Source organism: Salmo trutta, chromosome 12, assembly GCF_901001165.1.
Source record: "Salmo trutta chromosome 12, fSalTru1.1, whole genome shotgun sequence".
In the NCBI taxonomy this organism is placed as follows: Eukaryota; Metazoa; Chordata; class Actinopteri; order Salmoniformes; family Salmonidae; genus Salmo; species Salmo trutta.
The window spans coordinates 3,758,149-3,777,906 of NC_042968.1; the positions used below are offsets into that span (position 1 = coordinate 3,758,149).

At 42.3% G+C, this 19,758-nt stretch overlaps 1 protein-coding gene and 1 long non-coding RNA gene across 5 annotated transcripts in view; both read left to right on the top strand.

The window, feature by feature from the left end:
• Positions 1-2,996, top strand: part of fam184aa (family with sequence similarity 184 member Aa) — an 83,259-nt gene extending 80,263 nt beyond the window's left edge. For both annotated transcript variants that reach the window (XM_029766853.1, XM_029766854.1), the window contains exon 17: positions 2,382-2,996. In XM_029766853.1, the coding sequence (XP_029622713.1) occupies positions 2,382-2,390 (9 nt within the window). In that variant the 3' untranslated portion in view covers positions 2,391-2,996. The remainder of the gene's footprint in view (positions 1-2,381) is intronic.
• A 693-nt stretch (positions 2,997-3,689) lies between these two features.
• On the top strand, positions 3,690-6,707 carry LOC115202813 (uncharacterized). 3 transcript variants are annotated; one of them, XR_003880068.1, is made up of 6 exons: positions 3,690-4,376; positions 4,893-5,059; positions 5,187-5,282; positions 5,492-5,656; positions 5,768-5,859; positions 5,980-6,707. It is a non-coding gene; the product is annotated as an uncharacterized LOC115202813 (long non-coding RNA). The 3 variants fall into 3 exon arrangements; XR_003880069.1 differs by having other exon boundaries at positions 5,531-5,656; positions 5,768-6,707; XR_003880067.1 differs by having other exon boundaries at positions 3,691-4,376; positions 5,768-6,707.
• The last annotated feature ends 13,051 nt before the right edge of the window (positions 6,708-19,758 follow it).

Sequence of the window (19,758 nt, forward strand, 5' to 3'; positions counted from 1 at the left end):
CCTTTATTTAAACAGGTAGGCTAGTTGAGAACAAGTTCTCATTTACAACTGCGACCTGGCCAAGATAAAGCAAAGCAGTACGTCACAAACAACAACACAGAGTTACACATGGAATAAACAACCATACAGTCAATAATATAATAATACAAATAATAGTAATACAATAGAAAAGTCTATATACAGTGTGTGCAAATGAGGTAGGATAAGGGAGGTAAGGCAATAAAATAGGCCATAGTGGCAAAATAAATACAATATAGCAATTAAACACTGGAGTGATAGATGGGAGAAGATGAATGTGCAATTAGAGATACTGGGGTGCAAAGGAGCAAAATAAATAACAGTATGGGAATGAGGTAGTTGGATTGGCTATTTACAGATGGGCTATGTACAGGTGCAGTGATCTGTGAGCTGCTCTGACAGCTGGTGCTTAAAGTTAGTGAGGGAGATATTAGTCTCCAGCTTCAGTGATGTTGCAGTTCGTTCCAGTCATCGGCAAGAACTAGGGAGTTTTTTTTATAAAAAGAAACTGAATAGAGCTAAGCACAGGCAAAAACCAGACACTGGGAGACAAATTCATCTTTCAGCAGAAATATTACCTAAAACACAAGGAAAAATACACACTGGAGTTGCATACCAAGATGACATTGAATGTTCCTGAGTTGCCTAGTTACAGTTTTGACTTTAAAATGGCTGTCTAGCAATGCTCAACAACCAACTAGACAGAGCTTGAAGAATAAAAAATTATAATAATTGTACAATCCAGGTGTGCAAAGCTCTTAGAGACTAACCTAGAAAGACTCACAGTTGTAATCGCTGCAAAAGGTGATTCTAACATGTATTTACTCAGGGTGTGAATATTTATATAAATGAAATATTTCTGTATTTTAATTTCAATAACTTTGCAAAGTTTTCTAAAAACATATTTTGACTTTGGGGTATTGTGTGTAGAGGGGTAAGATTATTTTTTTAATACATTTTTTAATGCAGTAACACAAAATATGGAATAAGTCAAGGGGTTTCAATACTTTCTGAAGACACTGTACATAACAACCAAAGCTTCAATTAGTGCTGAGCGATTTGTGCTTTTTGAGGTCAATTATTATTTTTATTAAATGTACTATGCATTATGTGGGTTGAATCCTGTAACAACACAGAATGAAACAATTAATAAAATGTCCATGATGGTTGATTATCAATATTGGGTTGTTAACATGTTTTTATTTTTTATAGAAATAAATGTCGGACACAAAAAAAAGGCAGTGCCCATCATGCATTGCTCTAATACATTTTCTTTCTTCCTATGAATGAAGTTGCACCAAACTGTCTTTTTACACAAAGTAAGCCACACAAAAATGAGAGAGAGGGAGAGAGAGACCTAAGTGTTCAGTCCAACCTCATGAAATAAGCAACTTATTATCAGATAAGACAACTCCCACTCAAAGGAGTGATCTACAGGACAGACACAACAGGTGGATTCAGGACCATGGTCAGAACATCGGCTGGACACCATGGATGCTAGTGCTCAATTAGGCCCATTGTCAGGGGAGACCCAGACCCAGAGGAAATGGATGGCAGTGTTTATTTTGAACGCTATCATGGGCATTAGCATGTTGCTTTGAATATGAATAAGCTGCTTAAATGGGTCTGCCTTCCATTGTGAGTGGATGTTTGCGTCACGGGTGCACGTTGCCTGGTTAGCTGACATTTATTCAGCAGCATCACACTCACTCTGCCTCAGCCATAGTTACGTTTATATGAATGTAACTATGACACTTTGCTTGTGTATATGTAACCGATGTGAAATGGCTAGTTAGTTAGCGGTGGTGCGCGCTAATAGCATTTCAATCAGTGACGTCACTCGCTCTGAGACTTGAAGTAGGGTTTCCCCTTGCGTTGCAAGGGCCGCGGCTTTTGTGGCGCGATGGGTAACGATGCTTCGTGGGTGTCAGTTGTTGATGTGTGCAAGGGTCCCTGGTTCGAGCCCAGGTTGGGGCGAAGAGAGGGACGGAACCTACACCGTTACATATACACGTCATATTTAGACTTCACTCACTACAATAGCTATTGTTAAAAGAAAGAATGCTGTCTGGCTTTGATTCGCACCATCACTGAGAAATAAGAAACTACATTTTGAAAATACTTAAGGACAATATTGTGGAAAGGTGAAGTAAGTGATTTTTGGATCAAGAGAGCCAAAGGGTTTGAGCCAATGCACTTTTAGTGTTATGAAGACTATATGCAGCCTCTTTATGTAGCTGCATTGCATTCTGGAATGTACTGTATTTTGAGTGTGTTCATTCAACTCTGTGTTGGCTCTTTGAAACTTTTTGTTGTTGTGTTTGGCATTGTGTAACTTCTGTCGTTTCAACCTTCTCATGCAGCCTTCCTGAGACTGACAAGGCAACCATGGAACCAAATGAATCGGAGGAACAAAAGGAGCTGTTCGCCCAATACTTTACTTTCTGACTCTCATTGAAGGAGCCCACCCAAGAGCATGTGAAAAAGAATAACATTAACACACCATGACTCTCTGTTCATTCATACACTGTGAAACTGTCCGGTTTGTTATTTTGTTTGTTTGAATAACAATAACTATGTTTGAATATGGACTATTATGCAATTTCTGCATTGGTGCAGATGTGTTTTCTTTTCTCAGTACCATATTTATGGGGGCACTGTATGTATGGTTGGGGTCAATTCCATTTAACATCTGGTCTGTCCAGAAGATTAATTGAAATTAAATTCACAAATTCAAATATCCCAATGGAAAACGATAGGCACTTTTCAATTTGATGTGTTCAGTAAAAGGACTGACTGAAAATGTAATTGCCCCCAATATTGACTGTTTTTTGTGTCTGTTAAAACTGCATAAACAGTCAAGGTCGACCTGAACTGTTCAACACAAATGATGTCTTGCCAGTTTTGAAATAAATAGCACAATAATATATCTATATTTATATTATACCTCTGTGTATGAAATAAACATATAAAATCAATTGTGAGATTTACTTGAGATTAATATTTTACCATTATGGCTTTGTTGCCGTTGAGGAACATTTGGGTACTATATACTTCTATGATGTTTGTCCTTTCATTTTCTGTGCATGTGTGTGTGTGAGAACAGCATACTTTTCAGACTACCTTGGCAACTTTTTTATCAACTTTTAAAAATGTATTTTGAACTTTTAGCAACTTTTGAAAAGTGACCCAAACGCTAAAATGCACGCATTTTCCCTCTAAATGACACAAAAACGATTTTCTCTGTCACACACTCAGTCACAACACACGTGCCTGGCTGCAAAAGTGCATTGTGAGTGAGCAGCAGGCGCTCAGCTCGTGCACAGGCAGCAGCAGGCCAGCAGCAATTTCAGCAAATTGCAAATCATTGTTGGATGAATGCAGCAGCAGTAGTACGTGTTCGACAAGCCAAACCCAATGAATATAGTTGGTCACGAATGTTTGATCTTGAACAGAACTTACAACATCAATCAACATGTCTCAATCAAAATTGTACCGCCAGAAGTACAGAAAAGAGTGGGAGTCTGTACCTGAACAAATGTCAAATCATATTTTTCGCTGAGATGGCCAGTCAATTTAAGTAACGTTATTTTGTATTCTACGTAAAGACGCAGTTTTACGTTATCACGCAATGACATCACAACGTCATTTAGCAACAAATCAACCTGCCTCTAGCAATTTACCCTGAAAATGAGTTGGCAACACTGCATATCAGACCACATTTATCCGACGTGAATAACCTTTTAATGGGCCATTCATGCCAAAATGTGTTCCCCCTGCGTCACAATGGGATTCGATGAGTTCTAGCTTCTGTTGCTAGAATTTGCAAAAAACACTGACCGGATTATGTCATTAACCAAAGCGTCCGTTGCTATGCTGGTTGGCTCTATTTTTACTCGTAGCGGTCACGAATGAAGGAGTACGCGGGCAGTTCTAGTTCACTTCATAAACACTCGCTCAGTCCGCGCAAAATTAATACCTCAGAATTGCTCTCCAAGGACGGTGTTTTTGACGGCGACAACCTGTCTACCTGCTGCTTCAGAAGACCGAAAAGACTGGAAATAGAACACTTTCTTTACCATATATTTGTCTTTAAATAAGAAAATATTGTTAAATAGGAATAAATAATTTAAGCTGTTTTTAGATTGACGTTGCTAGCTGCTGTACTTATTTACCTCAGCCTGCCTAGTCAGCTAGCCAGCTACAGTAACTGTTATTGTAGCTTTCTGTATGTAGCTTGCACTTCAATGACATCCCTCGAGGACAGTTTCATGTATCTTTCCAACCAGGCTAAGTACTATGACTGCATCACTGATCTCGACAAGAGGCGGACCATTCAGAGAAATTCAAAATTCAGGGTAATGTTAAGCAGTTAACTTCTATTAGATAACTGGACGGATTTAGCTATCTATGTACAACCATTTTTCAACAACCATTTTCCATCTAGCTAGTTGGTCATCTTAATGGTGCTAGCTATACATATAGTTCAGGGGAGGATGGCTCAAAACGTCTGGAATGGAGTAAATGGAATTGTATCAAGCACGTGGTTTCCATGTGGTTGATGGCATTCTATTGACGCCATTCCAGCCATTATTATGAGCCGTCCTCCCTTCAGTGGTGTCCACTGATATAGTTATATATCTGTCATATTGAGGTATCTAGCTATAAATTAAACCTGATCAATCAAATGGATAGGTGTAAGCAATTATGGTAATTATACATGCCCTTAACGAGGTGTCTTCGCTAGACAGACACAGAGAGATGAAAGTGAGAGATGAAGAGAGTGGAAGACAGACAGACCGAGAGAGATGGAGAGAAAGACAACAGTACAAATGTACTTAGAGTATTTCAACAATTCTCTTCCAACTTGTTAGGCAATGATATGTACCTACGGGAGAAGGATGGCCAGCCACACAGGAGGGTGATTTTTACTAAGGAGGAGGAGGTCGCGCTGACTGAGATGCATGCAGGCCATTTCGGAGTGAAGCGTATGATTTCCAAAATCAACCAACGCTTCTTCCAACGGGGAATTGTCAAGGAGGTAGACAGCTGGGCAAGTGAAATTGCCTTTTGTTTATCAATCACATTCTATGATATCTGAAATGATTATGATTTCAATGAATGTCATATCAGAGAGCACACAATGTTTTGTCACTTTTTGCTTAAAGGTCATTACCCTGTCTAGCCTGCCAGAAGTTTGAGAGGGTGAAGACTGGCGCCGGAGTTGAAGCCCATCAAAATTGTTTCACCATGGCACATGATCGGTAAGTGTCCCAATGCAAATTTTGCCTTGATAAGTTGTTTTGTAATGGTTGCTTTATTTGACCACAGCAGAGTTCAATATTATATAGTGTGTGTGGAACAAGGTACAGATGATATAGGTTATATTTTGTCAACAATGGTTTGTTTTATTTTTTTACAATTTATTTTAGTTTTTCCATGGTACATAATCAGACATATTTCAATATCTTAGATTGTCAATAGATATCGCTTTCCTACCCCCTCCTCCAAGTTTGGTGAATGGACCAACCAGACCCTCAAGACTGCCACGGGCAAGTCCCTTGATTGGTACCAGGAAGGGTGGGCAAACAACCTGAAGGTAATTCTCTACGGACAGGAGCCGCAGCTGTTGACTGAGGTAAACAATGCAATTACATTTTTTATGTACAATTATTACATACAGTCTTTCAAATTTATGATTGACTTAGTGTTCTTTGTCTATTGCTATTTTTGTATAACGTACTTTCAGATCACTGAAACCCCAGCTGATGTGGTGGAAGTTGTCAAATCAGATTAGAACGCCTTCAAGGACCACCTTCAGGCACGGACTGAGAAGCATGTGTAGGTTTTTGATCAGGTTAAAATGATTGTCCGCTGTTAATTTATTTTCTGTCCCTCCAAGAGATATGTAAGAAATGTATTTGTAACAGGAATACATGCAATTATACTTCATATTATCAGTCAAGGTGGACTGAACATCAACAAGGTGCAGGAGAAACAGAAGGAGAGCTACCGGAACAGGAGCAAGTGCTACGACATCCAATCGAATTACTTGGTTTGGAAGAAGAACGAAAGGAAGGCGAGACCTGGGAACCTCGCTGTTCTTTCACTCCTAGCTGGGGTCACCATCTGTTAAAGTGAATATAAAAAAATCTCAGATAATAACTATTTGCATTTGCACACAAAATAACCTGAAGCTAGTTTTAATTTCCCTAACACTGATATTTTTCTGGCTCTATCATACTGGGCACGTAATATGAGATAGAAAGATTAACTAAAAACACTAGCACTGCAAACACTCTGAACAAAGTGAGCAGCAGTGCCCAGACTTTGCGGTCTCCCTCTTCAATTCCCCCTTCCAAGACTGGCTGCCTGTTGAGAAGTGACCGGCAGAACCTCCCACCCACACAGCAACCACCTCCTCTATATTCCACACTCCAGAATTCAGTATTTTAGTCTATGATTGCCATGTGAATGTACAAAAAAATCTGAAAATAAATTAATGACACAACTGTACCAAAAAATATAAAATATTGCCAGGTTGGTTTTCATTGTAAATTGTAAGGTTTCCTTTGATGGTATTTATTTGTTCCAAATTATTCATTGTTGTATCCTGGGACCTACAATAGATACACATATATTCAACCACAAGGGTGTACTAATGAGCCATGCGAGATAGAAAAAAAAAATGTATCCTTATAGAGTATGACTGAAATTATACTATTTCAGTTTAGATAATGGAAGGGCAGGTTAAAATAAAAACATGACAGCCAGACAAGCCAGTGTATGAATCAAATGGATTTGCATATGAACGGAGTGGAAATTATCTGACTTTGATCTGTAAGGTAAGTAACAAGTGTGTCAAGTAGATAACGTCTTTGCCATTTCCCGAAACATAGCAACATTTAAGACATGGAGTTCATGTTGTAATGTTAACAACAGGTACCCAAAAGTAGTTTGTGGTAATGTTTTCATTTTATTAGCTAAACAAAACTTGTTTAAACCGCGAAATTGTCACGGAAATCAGCCTTGTTTGCATAGCGATGATGAAAATAACATAATTTAGGCTGTAATGATCTCCAAAATTCTAATTATTAGGTCATCTCACCGTTGATATAGCAACGGACGGTAACACAGTAGTTTATTGAATCCCATTGTGACGCAGAGGGGGATACTTTTTGGCCTGGGGACATTATTTGGCATGACAGGCCCCTTGTAAATAGCTGATACATTTTTCCATTGACTTTGTCCAAGTTGTCCCTCAGGCCACAGCCAGGCCAGAAATACCACTGTATCCAATCTGCGTACTCTTTATCAGTTGCAAAAATGTGTCTAGAAAGAATGGGCTCACTTACCCTGCCCCAAGGATGTTGCTCTTGATTTCAATTACAGCAAAGTAACTGCTACATCTGCACAACAAAAACACCAATATAAAAAATATCTACAACATCTGACTCTGTTCTTGTTTTCATATCACTCAAGTTAATCACAACCACATGACTGCAGTGTTTATTTACTCTCAAAGTGGCATGTTTTTTAAGGTTGCCAGTGTTGCTCAGAGATGTGCCCATTAATTAACCTAATAGCCTATGCAGTACAATCTCTGTTTCCTTGTGACAAAGGTTATCCATTTGAGTTTGGACATGCCAGAGAGACTCAGAGAGCATAGCTTTGTGTTTTTTTTTCTTCTGTTATCCATTGTTAATTTCTCCTAGTGATAGACTATGAATACAAATACGACAGAGAACACAGAGAGGGTAGAAACTGGAACAAACCCAGCATCTGATGCTGTCTAATTTCAGGTTGCACCTTTGTTTCAATATTTACCAAGGGTCTGATTCAGAATTAGGAAATGTACGCCTTTCCTATGCACTTCTCAGGTGTTGGTATTCAGACTTATGCTTTGCAGGCGTGGTTTCCTTGCATGCGTTGAATACATTTAATTCAACAGCTGAAAACCCTCCCACTTGCTGGCCAGCAGATTTTCTTGTGGAGTTTTCATGGAATAGGGTTTTCAGCATATTTACCTAAAGACTTCCCTTAAAATTTTGTGTATCTTTAATTAGAATTTTCTCAACAGACTCAATAGAATATATGGAGAGAACAGTTCAGAATATTAGGGATCAATGAAAGAAAGCCATGTAGGCTAAATACACATATTCGGCCCTTTTTCAGCCCCAATTGGTAGATTTAAAAATACTCTGACCTTGTACGCAGAGTGTATAAAGCATTAAGGACACCTTCCTAATATTGATTTGTACCCTTATTTTGTGAAGACATTAAAAGTGTTCTAAATGAAATACTGTAACTTGAAATCTATATACACTACATGTAGTCCTTAACGTTGTATATGAATAATGATGAAAATATTTTTGATAAGGTACAAAGGTGATTTTAGGAGCCATGAGAGAATTTGTCTCCCATAAACTTTGCATAGTAAGTAGCCACACCCCAAGTGAGGTCAGAGAGCGTGTCAGCCTGATGGAACCGACCATTTTGACCTGAGTGCATAAAAGGATTGGTATAGAAATTAACATTTAGACCAGGAAAGATGAGAAGTTGCATCCCACATCTAAAGTGGTTTGAACATCGCCAGGCTGCAGCTGCGCGTGTAAAGTGGTTCAAACTCTGACTATCTACACGAGGTGGAGGGAGAAGAAAACGACCCTCTCGGATAGTCACTGGTATGGCTGATTAGCTGTCCTAAGTCAAATATATAGAAAAGTGAATTTAAGTGGGACCATCCTACTACTTTTCAAACCATCCTATCCTACTACTCTTCTCAAATCACCGTATTCTACTTCTTTCATCACCAATGGGAACTGTCGACACGACTGGCTAGCCTATCTTCCAAGGAGCATCTTCCAGAGTGAACAACAGTAGAAGACGGGGGGAACCCCTTTTGGACATTCAGAGCCTTACAAGCATGCCACTGAAAGGCCTACATCCTTCCTAAGAAGGCCTGGTTCCGACAGAGATGAACGGTGAATGAAGGCATTCACATGTAAATACATTCATGATTTCTTACTCCAAATGGGCGGCAGTTCGTGTGCAAAAGTATAGGATTACTGTGAGAATAGTTTCTAATAAATGGGTATACAGTGCCTAGTGAACGTCTACACACCCTTGAACAGTTTTCACATTTGAGATTGACTCCTTTACTGACCAGCTCAGGCTCAGGGTGCCAGCCTTCAGATTCACATTTTGAGTATTTGGCGCACAGTGGTGGAAAGAAGAGACAGTCCATCAGAGCGGAGAGACAGAGTCGGCTGGTAGGGAGACAAACAAGACAACATGTATTGTAGGGTACATATATTGGTGTTCAAGTGAGGAATGTGGTCAGCTGGAAACACTCATCATTCAACCTAGGGAATGTTGTTTTACATAATAATTATAGTTATTATTAGTGGAAAGTAAAAATGTATTGTAAACCAGAATGGATGGACTGTAATTGTTGTTCAAATAATATATTATGAGTGATAACTGTTGTGTCACAAATACATTTCTGGCTGTGAACAGTCTGAGTATTTGGCGACATGGTGATGGAAGGTGGAGACAGTCCGTCAGAGAGGCTGAGGGTGGAGAGTCAGAGTCTGCTGGCAGGAAGACAAACAAGAAGACGTGTATTGTCGAGCACATCGCTTTACATGGTATTCAAGTGAGGAATGTGATCAGCTGCAAACACTAATCATTCAACCTATAGAATGTTGTTTTATATATATATTTATAGTTTATTTTCTTTTTTATAGATTTGCTTTTCAATGAAAGAATCAAATCATCAAATCAAATTTATTTATAAAGCCCTTCTTACATCAGCTGATATCTCAAAGTGCTGTACAGAAACCCAGCCTAAAACCCCAAACAGCAAGCAATGCAGGTGTAGAAGCACGGTGGCTAGGAAAAACTCCCTAGAAAGGCCAGAACCTAGGAAGAAACCTAGAGAGGAACCAGGCTATGAGGGGTGGCCAGTCCTCTTCTGGCTGTGCCAGGTGGAGATTATAACAGAACATGGCCAAGATGTTCAAATGTTCATAGGTGACCAGCAGGGTCAAATAATAATAATCACACTGGATGTCAAGGGTGCAACAGGTCAGCACCTCAGGAGTCAATGTCAGTTGGCTTTTCGTAGTCTACATACTTGTACAGAGGCCCATTATCAGCAACCATCATTCCTGTGTTCCAATGGCACGTTGTGTTAGCTAATCCAAGTTTATCATTTTAAAGGCAAATTGATCATTAGAAAACCCTTTTGCAATTACAGCTGAAAACTGTTGTCCTAATTAAAGAAGCAATAAAACTGGCCTTCTTAAAACTAGTTGAGTATCTAGAGCATCAGCATTTGTGGGTTCGATTACAAGCTCAAAATGGCCAGAAACAAAGAACTTTCTTCTGAAACTAGTCAGTCTATTCTTGTTCTGAGAAATGAAGGCTATTACATGCGAGAAATTGCCAAGAAACTGAAGATCTCGTACAACGCTCTGTACTACTCCCTTCACAGAACAGTGCAAACTGGCTCTAACGAGAAAAGAAAGAGGAGTGGGAGGTCTCAGAGCACAACTGAGCAAGAGGACAAGTACATTAGAGTGTCTAGTTTGAGAAACAGATGCCTCACAAGTCTTCAAATGGCAGCTTCATTAATAGTACCAGTGTCAACGTCAAAACACAAGTCTCAACGTCAATAGTGAAGAGGCGACTCCGGGTTGCTGGCCTTAGGCAGAGTTGCAAAGAAAAAGCCATATCTCAGACTGGCCAATAAAAAGAAAATATTAAGATGGGTGAAAGAACACAGACACTGGACAGAGGAACTCTGCCAGAAGGCCAGCATCCCGGAGTCACCTCTTCACTGTTGACATTTAATGAAGCTGCCAGTTGAGGACTTGTGAGGCTGCCATTTCCAGCTACAATAGTCATTTACAACATTAACAATGTCTACACTGTATTTCTGATCAATTTGATGTTATTTTAATTGTCAAAAAAGTGCTTTCCTTTAAAAAAAAAGGAAATTTCAAAATGGCATTCCTGACAGGGAGACGCATCCATGATGCATGTTGATGTAATGGTCTGGGTGTAGCTGGTGCAGAGGAGTCAGGCGCAGGACAGCAGAGATGAGTAATTAAAATAACTTTACTCAAAATACCAAGAACATGTAGAATTACCAAGCCCACACAAACGGACCGAAATACAATAAACAAACACGCAGAAAAACCATGGGGAAAACAGAGGGTTAAATAATGAACATGTAATTGGGGTATTGAAACCAGGTGTGTAAAACAAAGACAAAACAAATGGAAAATGAAAAGTGGATCGGTGATGGCTAGAAGGCCGGTGACGTCGACCGCCGAACGCCGCCCGAACAAGGAGAGGGACCGACTTCAGCGGAAGTCGTGACAGTTGATGTATACAGGTAAGATAGTCTAGCGTTAACTAGCTACATTTTCATATATTACATGTTTCTAATTTTGACAGAAAATGGTTTCATTTCAAGCTAAAGTGTACTGTTAGCTAGCTGGCTGGCTCGCTAGCTGACGTTATTATTTGTTTCCCAGAGCCTTTTGCTTTTCTAGTTATAGTCTAATGTTAGCTAGCTAACGTTGGACCTAGTTGGTTAGCTCCCAGCACTGTGGCATTATTGCCACTTTGTTCATTGTTTTTTAACTAGCCAATGTTAGCGGGCTGGCTCGTTAGCTAACGTTATGTAATGTATGTGGTCTTAAACGTTCATTGTTTACCAAGCTGCCTACCTATATGTCTTAAGCTAAAGTGTACTGTTAGCTAGCTAGCTAATGTTAGCTGGCTGGCTCCCAAGTTAATGTTATTATTCGTTTCCCGGAGCTGTTTGCTTTTCTAGTTAGAGCCTAATGTTAGGCAGTGTTGGCACTTTGTTCATTGTTGTTTAACTAGCTAACGTTAGCTGGCTGGCTCGTTAGCTAACGTTACGTGACGTGTGTACAACACAAGTTGAATATGGCCGGTGTCAGTAAACATCTGCAAAAAAGTGTAAGGAAATTGTTGCCAGTAGAGCTGGTTAGCCTGTTTTCATGTTATCCAGAGGTAAACAAATCAGCCAGAGTGTCAAGTGTGCGCTCCGAGAGCAAAACGAGATGAGTGGGGCTAAAGCTTAAGAGGGTGTGAACGATGTGAATGGGTGTAAACAAAGAAGAGCTCTTCACTAGATACCAAAACATTCAAAGGTGATTTTCTCCAAAGTGAGTTCACAAGTTGATCAACTTTCAAGGCAGAATTACTTTCCCATTGTTCCTCAAATGCAGTGTATGATATACCATTTTGTAGCTCAGTCTCTACTTTTATCCAATGTAAAAAACACAATTTCACATTTTGCTACTTAAGACCGAATCCAGGTGGTGAGTCACATATTTTGAAATATCTTTGGGGTTTTCATTTTTCTTTGCCATCTATATTTAGCTTATGAATAGAGTGAAATTCAGATTTTTTTTCTCTCTAAATTGTAAAATATATATATATATATTTTGTCACCTTCCTCCAACCATCTCCTTCTTTATCTTAGAAATGCCCCTTTTGCTTTCTCTTCATACATTTGGTCCAGTTCTAGTTGTAAAGAAAATAACTGACCCTTTCCTTCTTCATCAAGGTCCTCCATTAGAGATAAGAGAAAGTATTTACTTAACAAATTTCTCTTCCCTCAATCTTTTAGGTCGGGGTGTGATTTGGGTGGGCATTCTAGTTTTTCTATTTCTTTGTTTGCTGGGTATGGTTCCCAATCAGAGGCAGTTGTTTATTGTTGTCTCTGATTGGGGATCATACTACGGTCCGGAGTTTGTGGGATCTTGTTTTTGTATAGTTGCTGTGTAGCCTGCAGAACTTTACGTTCATTTTTGTATTTTGTTGTTTTGTCGGTGTTCATTTTAAATAAAAGTAAAATGTTCGCCTACCACACTGCACCGTGGTCGAATCTTTATGACGAGCATAACAATCAGGATATTTAGATCTCCAAATATCGAATAATTCAAGACCGAGACATAGATTATTAAACTCAGGATTAGCAATGCTCGATCTGTTAGAAGGGGGATATCTGTCAATCATCACATTACATACATAATTAAAATCTCCACCTAAAATAATTTTGATATCTTGTCATGAGTCCTTTGTGACTCAATGGACATAACTAGCTAGCTAACGTTAGCTAGCTAGTGTAGCCAATTGTGACTGTTATCTAGCTAGCTATGTTAACCTGGTGCTTTCTTGCCTAGTCTTAGCTAGACTACTGATGTTTTACAAACAAAAACACTAGCTAGCTCATTTAGCTACCTAATATCACATAGGCTAGACCCTAAATGTATTGATTTACCTAGCTACCTCTGCTCTAAAAGTTAGCTAAGATAGCTAGCTAACGTAGAAACTTTGACAACAATCATGACCAGGCCATAAATTAAGCTAGCTACAAATTACCAACTCGACTGTCTCACAATGAACGTCAGAAAGTCAGGCGCTGAGTCCGGCTCGAGCTGCAAAACAGAGGGCTCGAGCAGCAGAGGCCACCACTAGTGATGGTTTTGGTTCCTTTTGAGGTAATGCTAGCTCCCTATTAAGGATACTTCAGCAAATCAAAGTTTATTTGTCACGTGCGCTGAATACAACAGGTGTAGACCTTACAGTGAAATGCTTACTTACAGGCTCTAACCAATAGTGCAAAAAGGGTGTTAGGTGAACAATAGGTAAGTAAAGAAATAAAACAACAGTAAAAATACAGGCTATATACAGTAGCGAGGCTATAAAAGTAGCGAAACTACATACAGACACCGGTTAGTCAGGCTGATTGAGGTAGTATGTACATGTAGATATGTTTAAAGTGACTATGCATATATGATGAACAGAGAGTAGCAGTAGTGTAAAAGAGGGGTGGTGGGTGGCGGGACACAATGCAGATAGCCCGGTTAGCCAATGCGTGGGAGCACTGGTTGGTCGGCCCAATTGAGGTAGTATGTACATGAATGTATAGTTAAAGTGACTATGCATATATGATAAACAGAGAGTAGCAGCAGCGTAAAAAGTGGGTTTGAGGGGGGTTGGGGGGCACACAATGCAAATAGTCCGGTTAGCCATTTGATTACCTGTTCAGGAGTCTTATGGCTTGGGGGTAAAAACTGTTGAGAAGCCTTTTTGTCCTAGACTTGGCACTCTGGTACCGCCTGCCATGCAGTAGTAGAGAGAACAGTCTATGACTGGGGTGGCTGGGGTCTTTGACAAATTTTAGGGCCTTCCTCTGACACCGCCTAGTGTAGAGGTCCTGGATGGCAGGCAGCTTAGCCCCAGTGATGTACTGGGTCATACGCACTACCCTCTGTAGTACCTTGCTGTCAGAGGCCGAGCAATTGCGTACCAGACAGTGATGCAACCAGTCAGGATGCTCTCTATGTTGCAGCTGTAGAACCTTTTGAGGATCTCAGGACCCATGCCAATTTTTTGGGGTTTCCTGAGGGGGAATAGGCTTTGTCATGCCCTCTTCACGACTGTCTTGGTGTGTTTGGACCATTCTAGTTTGTTGTTGATGTGGACACAGAGGAACTTGAAGCTCTCAACCTGCTCCACTACAGCCCCGTCGATGAGAATGGGGGCGTGCTCGGTCCTCTTTTTCCTGTAGTCCACAATCATCTCCTTAGTCTTGGCTATGTTGAGGGATAGGTTGTTATTCTGGCACCACACGGCCAGGTCTCTGACCTCCTCCCTATAGGCTGTCTCGTCGTTGTCTGTGATCAGGCTTACCACTGTTGTGTCGTCTGCAAACTTAATGATGGTGTTGGAGTCGTGCCTGGCCATGCAGTCATGGGTGAACAGGGAGTACAGGAGGGGAATAAGCACGCACCCCTGTGGAGCTCCAGTGTTGAGGATCAGTGTGGCAGATGCGTTGCTACCTACCCTCACCACCTGGGGGTGGCCCGTCAGGAAGTCCAGGATCCAGTTGAAGAGGGAGGTGTTTAGTCCCAGGGTCCTTAGCTTAGTGATGAGCTTTGAGGGTACTATGGTGTTGAACGCTGAGCTGTAGTCAATGAATAGCATTCTCACATAAGTGTTCCTTTTGTCCAGGTGGGAAAGGGCAGTGTGGAGTGCAATAGAGATTGCATCATCTGTTTGGGCGGTATGCAAATTGGAGTGGGTCTAGGGTTTCTGGGATAATGGTGATGATGTGAGCCATTACCAACCTTTCAAACCACTTCATGGCTACGGACGTGAGTGCTACGGGTCTGTAGTCATTTAGGCAGGTTGCCTTTGTGTTCTTGGGTACTATGGTGGTCTGCTTGAAACATGTTGGTATTACAGACTCAATCAGGGACATGTTGAAAATGTCAGTGAAGACACCTGCCAGTTGGTCAGCAAATGCCCGGAGCTCACGTCCTGGTAATCCATCTGGCCACGCATTCTTGTGTATGTTGACCTGTTTAAAGGTCTTACTCATGTCGGCTACGGAGAGTGTGATCACACAGTCGTCCAGAACAGCTGATGCTCTCATGCATGCCTCAGTGTTGCTTGCCTCGAAGCGAGCATAGAAGTGATTTAGCTCGTCTGGTAGGCTCGTGTCACTGGGCAGCTCACAGCTGTGTTTCCCTTTGTAGTCTGTAATAGTTTGCAAGCCCTGCCACATAAGACGAGCGTCGGAGCCGGTGTAGTATGATTCAATCTTAGCCCTGTATTGACGCTTTGCCTGTTTGATGGTTCGTCGCAGGGCATAGCAGGATTTCTTGTAAGGTTCCGGGTTAGAGTCCCGCACCTTGAAAGCAGCAGCTCTACCCTTTAACTCAGTGCGAATGTTGCCTGTAATCCATGGCTTCTGGTTGGGGTATGTACGTACAGTCACTGTGGGGACGAAGTCCTCGATGCACTTACTGATAAAGCCAGTGACTGATGTGGTGTACTCAATGCCATCGGAAGAATCCCGGAACATGTTCCAGTCTGTGATAGCAAAACAGTCCTGTAGTTTAGCATCTGCTTCATCTGACCACTTTTTTATAGACCGAGTCACTGGTGCTTCCTGCTTTAATTTTTGCTTGCAAGCAGGAATCAGGAGGATAGAGTTGTGGTTGGATTTACCAAATGGAGGGCGAGGGAGAGCTTTGTACGCGTCTCTGTGTGTGGAGTACAGGTGATCTAGAATTTTTTTCTCTCTGGTTACACATTTAACATGTTGATAGAAATGTGGTAGAACTGATTTAAGTTTCCCTGCATTAAAGTCTCCGGCCACTAGGAGCGCCGCCTCTGGGTGAGTGGTTTCCTGTTTGCTTATATCCTTATACAGCTGACTGAGTGCGGTCTTAGTGCCAGCATCTGTCTTTGGTGGTAAATAAACAGCCACGAAAAGTATAGCTGAAAACTCTCTAGGCAAGTAGTGTGGCCTGCAATATATCACGATTTACTTCAGGTGAGCAAAAATCTAGAGACTTCCTTAGATTTCGTGCACCAGCTGTTGTTTACAAATATGCACAGACCGCCCCCCCCCCCTCGTCTTACCGGAGTGTGCTGTTCTATCTTGCCGGTGCAACGTATATCCCGCTAGCTGAATATCGTCATTCAGCCACGATTCCGTGAAACATAGGATATTACAGTTTTTGATGTCCCATTGGTAGGATATTCATGATCGTACCTCGTCTAATTTATTGTCCAATGATTGCACGTTGACGAGTAGTATTGACGGTAACGGCAGCTTTCCCAGTCGCCTTCTCCAAGTCCTGACCAGGCATCCGTCTCTTTGTCCTCTGTACCTGCGTCGCTTCCTCTTGCAAATAATGGGGATGTCGGTCCTGTGGGGTCTTGTGCGTCGTCTTTGTTGTAATAATAATCTTTGTCTAATCTGAGGTGAGTGATCACTGTCTTGATATCCAGAAGCTCTTTTTTTGCTGTAAGATATGGTTGCAAAAACATTATTTACAAAGAAGTTACAAATAACGCGAAAAAACCCCACATAATAGCACAATTGATTGGGCACCCGTAAAACTGCCGCCATTTCTTCCGGCGCTGTGCAAGCATTGATGTTGGTGGTTGATGATACATGTATGCTGCTATTTGCTATGTTGAAAATTACAATCAAAGATTTGTAAAACAGACAGTAAATAGTAGCCTATTGTTGACTTGGTGATGTGAGATGTCAATCTTGAACTAAACTTTGTCTATGTTTAGGTTCAGTTCAAATTTGGCATGCAACCTTGGATTATGACAAGGAAATACTATGACAAAGTTACACAGTTGGTGATACTATTCATAATTTACCAGGTTTAGATACACTGTTTAATTTTCTTCTGTCTTCTCAGAATGCGCAGGCAGCCTGTCACGACTTCCGCCGAAGTCGGTCCTTCTCCTTGTTCGGGCAGCGTTCGGCGGTCGACGTCACCGGCCTTCTAGCCATCACCAATCCACTTTTCATTTTCCATTTGTTTTGTCTTTGTTTTACACACCTGGTTTCATTCCCCCAATTACCTGTTCATTATTTAACCCTCTGTTCCCCCATGTTTTTTTGTGAGTGATTGTTTCTATGTAGGTAGGTCCGTTATTGTGGGCTCTGTTTTGGTATTGCATTTATTATATGTTGAGTAAAATATGTTTAGTTACTCTTATCTGCTGTCCTGCGCCTGACTCCTATACACCAGCTACACATAGACAACCTTACGCAGCCCATAGCTACTTTCAAAAGTTCTATGCAGGAAAATGTTTGATGTCTCACAAATATGAGGTGTGCAAAAATATTACATGCGACATTAAGCAGACGTTTTAATCCAACGTGACAGTATGCATGCATTCATTTTCCGTTCGTGGACCCAGGAATAGAACCCACAATCATGTAGTTTCGAGCACCATGTTTATTTCCATTGACTGTTATGGTCGTTATTTATTTTTCTAATTCAATAGGCTATTGACAAAATGTATAATAGTTTAATAGGCTATTAAAATAATTCAACATAAATGGTTGTATGCTGCATCACTCCTTCAGCCTAGGTAGCAGATTATCAAATGGAAGATATAGGCCATGCAATCCTCCAGGCTGAGGTCTCCGCTATCGATAGGCCTACGCTTTTAGAAAATAAAATAATTATACCTCCTAGGCTACAACAACACTGCTATGAGGAATGCATTATTGTTAGTACACAATTATTGCCTAGGCTGTACACTACAGTGATGTTGTAACGATCGTCCAAAGGATTAGACCAAGGTGCAGCGTGGTGAGTGTTCATCTTTATTTTAAATTGGAACACTTAAACAAAATAATAAACAAATACAAACGACCGTCACGTCTTGCAGGCTAAATACGAGCAGTACAAAATCAAGATCCCACAAACACAGGTGGAGAAAGGCTGCCTAAGTATAGCTTCCAATCAGAGACAACGATAGACACCTGCCTCTGATTGGAAACCATACCCAGCCAAAACATAGAAAATAACACATAGAATGCCCACCCCACACCCTGACCTAACCACATAGAGAAACAAACCTTCTCTCTCAGGTCAGGGCGTGACAGTACCCCCCCGCCCAAAGGTGCGGATTCCCGGCTGCAAACCTGAACCTATAGGGGAGGGTCCGGGTGGGCATCTATACTTGGCGGCGGCTCTGGTTCAGGGCGTAGCCCCCACACCGCCCGCTGATCCCCCCGCTTCTGTGTCGCCGGAGGAACCAGACCGTGGATCAGCGCCGGAGGCTCTGAACTGCCGACCGCCGCTGAAGACTCGGGGCTGCAGGCCGTCGCTGAAGACTCCGGGCTGAGGAGCGTCGCTGAAGGCTCCGGACTGAAGAGCGTCGCTGAAGGCTCCGGACTGAGGAGCGTCGCTGGAGGCTCCGGACTGAAGAGCGTCGCTGGAGGCTCCGGACTGAGGAGCGTCGCTGGAGGCTCCGGACTGAGGAGCGTCGCTGGAGGCTCCGGGCTGAAGAGCGTCGCTGGAGGCTCCGGGCTGAGGAGCGTCGCTGGAGGCTCCGGGCTCAGGAGCGTCGCTGGAGGCTGAGGAGCATCGCTGGAGGCTCCGGGCTGAGGAGCGTCGCTGGAGGCTCCGGACTGGGGAGCGTCGCTGGAGGCTCTGGACTGGAGAGTGTCTCTGTAGGTTCCGGACTGGGGACCTTCGCTGCAGGCTCCGTGCCATGGATCATCACTACTGGTTCTGGGCCATGGATCATCACTAGAGCCTTTGTGCCTTGGATCATACCTACAGGCTTCGGGCCATGGATCATCCCTACAGGCTTCGTGCCATGGATCATCCCTACAGGCTCCGGGCCATGGATCATCACTGGAGGCTTCATGCCATGGATTATCACTGGAGGCTTCGGACCATTGATCATCACTGGAGGCTTCCGACGGGGAGCTGGAACCGGTCTCACCGGACTGGGGAGATGCACTGAGGACTGCGTGCTCAAAGCAGGCACCGGCCGTACTGGGCTATGGAGGTGTACTAGAGGAAGAGTGCGTGAAGCAGGCACAGGGTACACTGGGCCTTGGAGGCGCACTGGAGGTCTGGCGCTTAGGGCTGGCACAACCCGTCCTGGCTCGATGTTGACTATCGCCCGGCAAGGGCGGAGCGCTGGTACAGGACGAACTGGGCTGTGCTGGTGAATGAGGGGTACCGTGCATAGAGCAGGTGCAGGATAACCTGGGCCGTAGAGATGCACTGGAGGCCAGATACGCTGAGCCGGCGCACTTCTTCCTGGCTGCCGGCCAACTCTAGCACGGCAATGGTGAGGAGCTTGCACCGAGCGCACCGGGCTGTGAGTACGCACTGGTGACACAGTGCG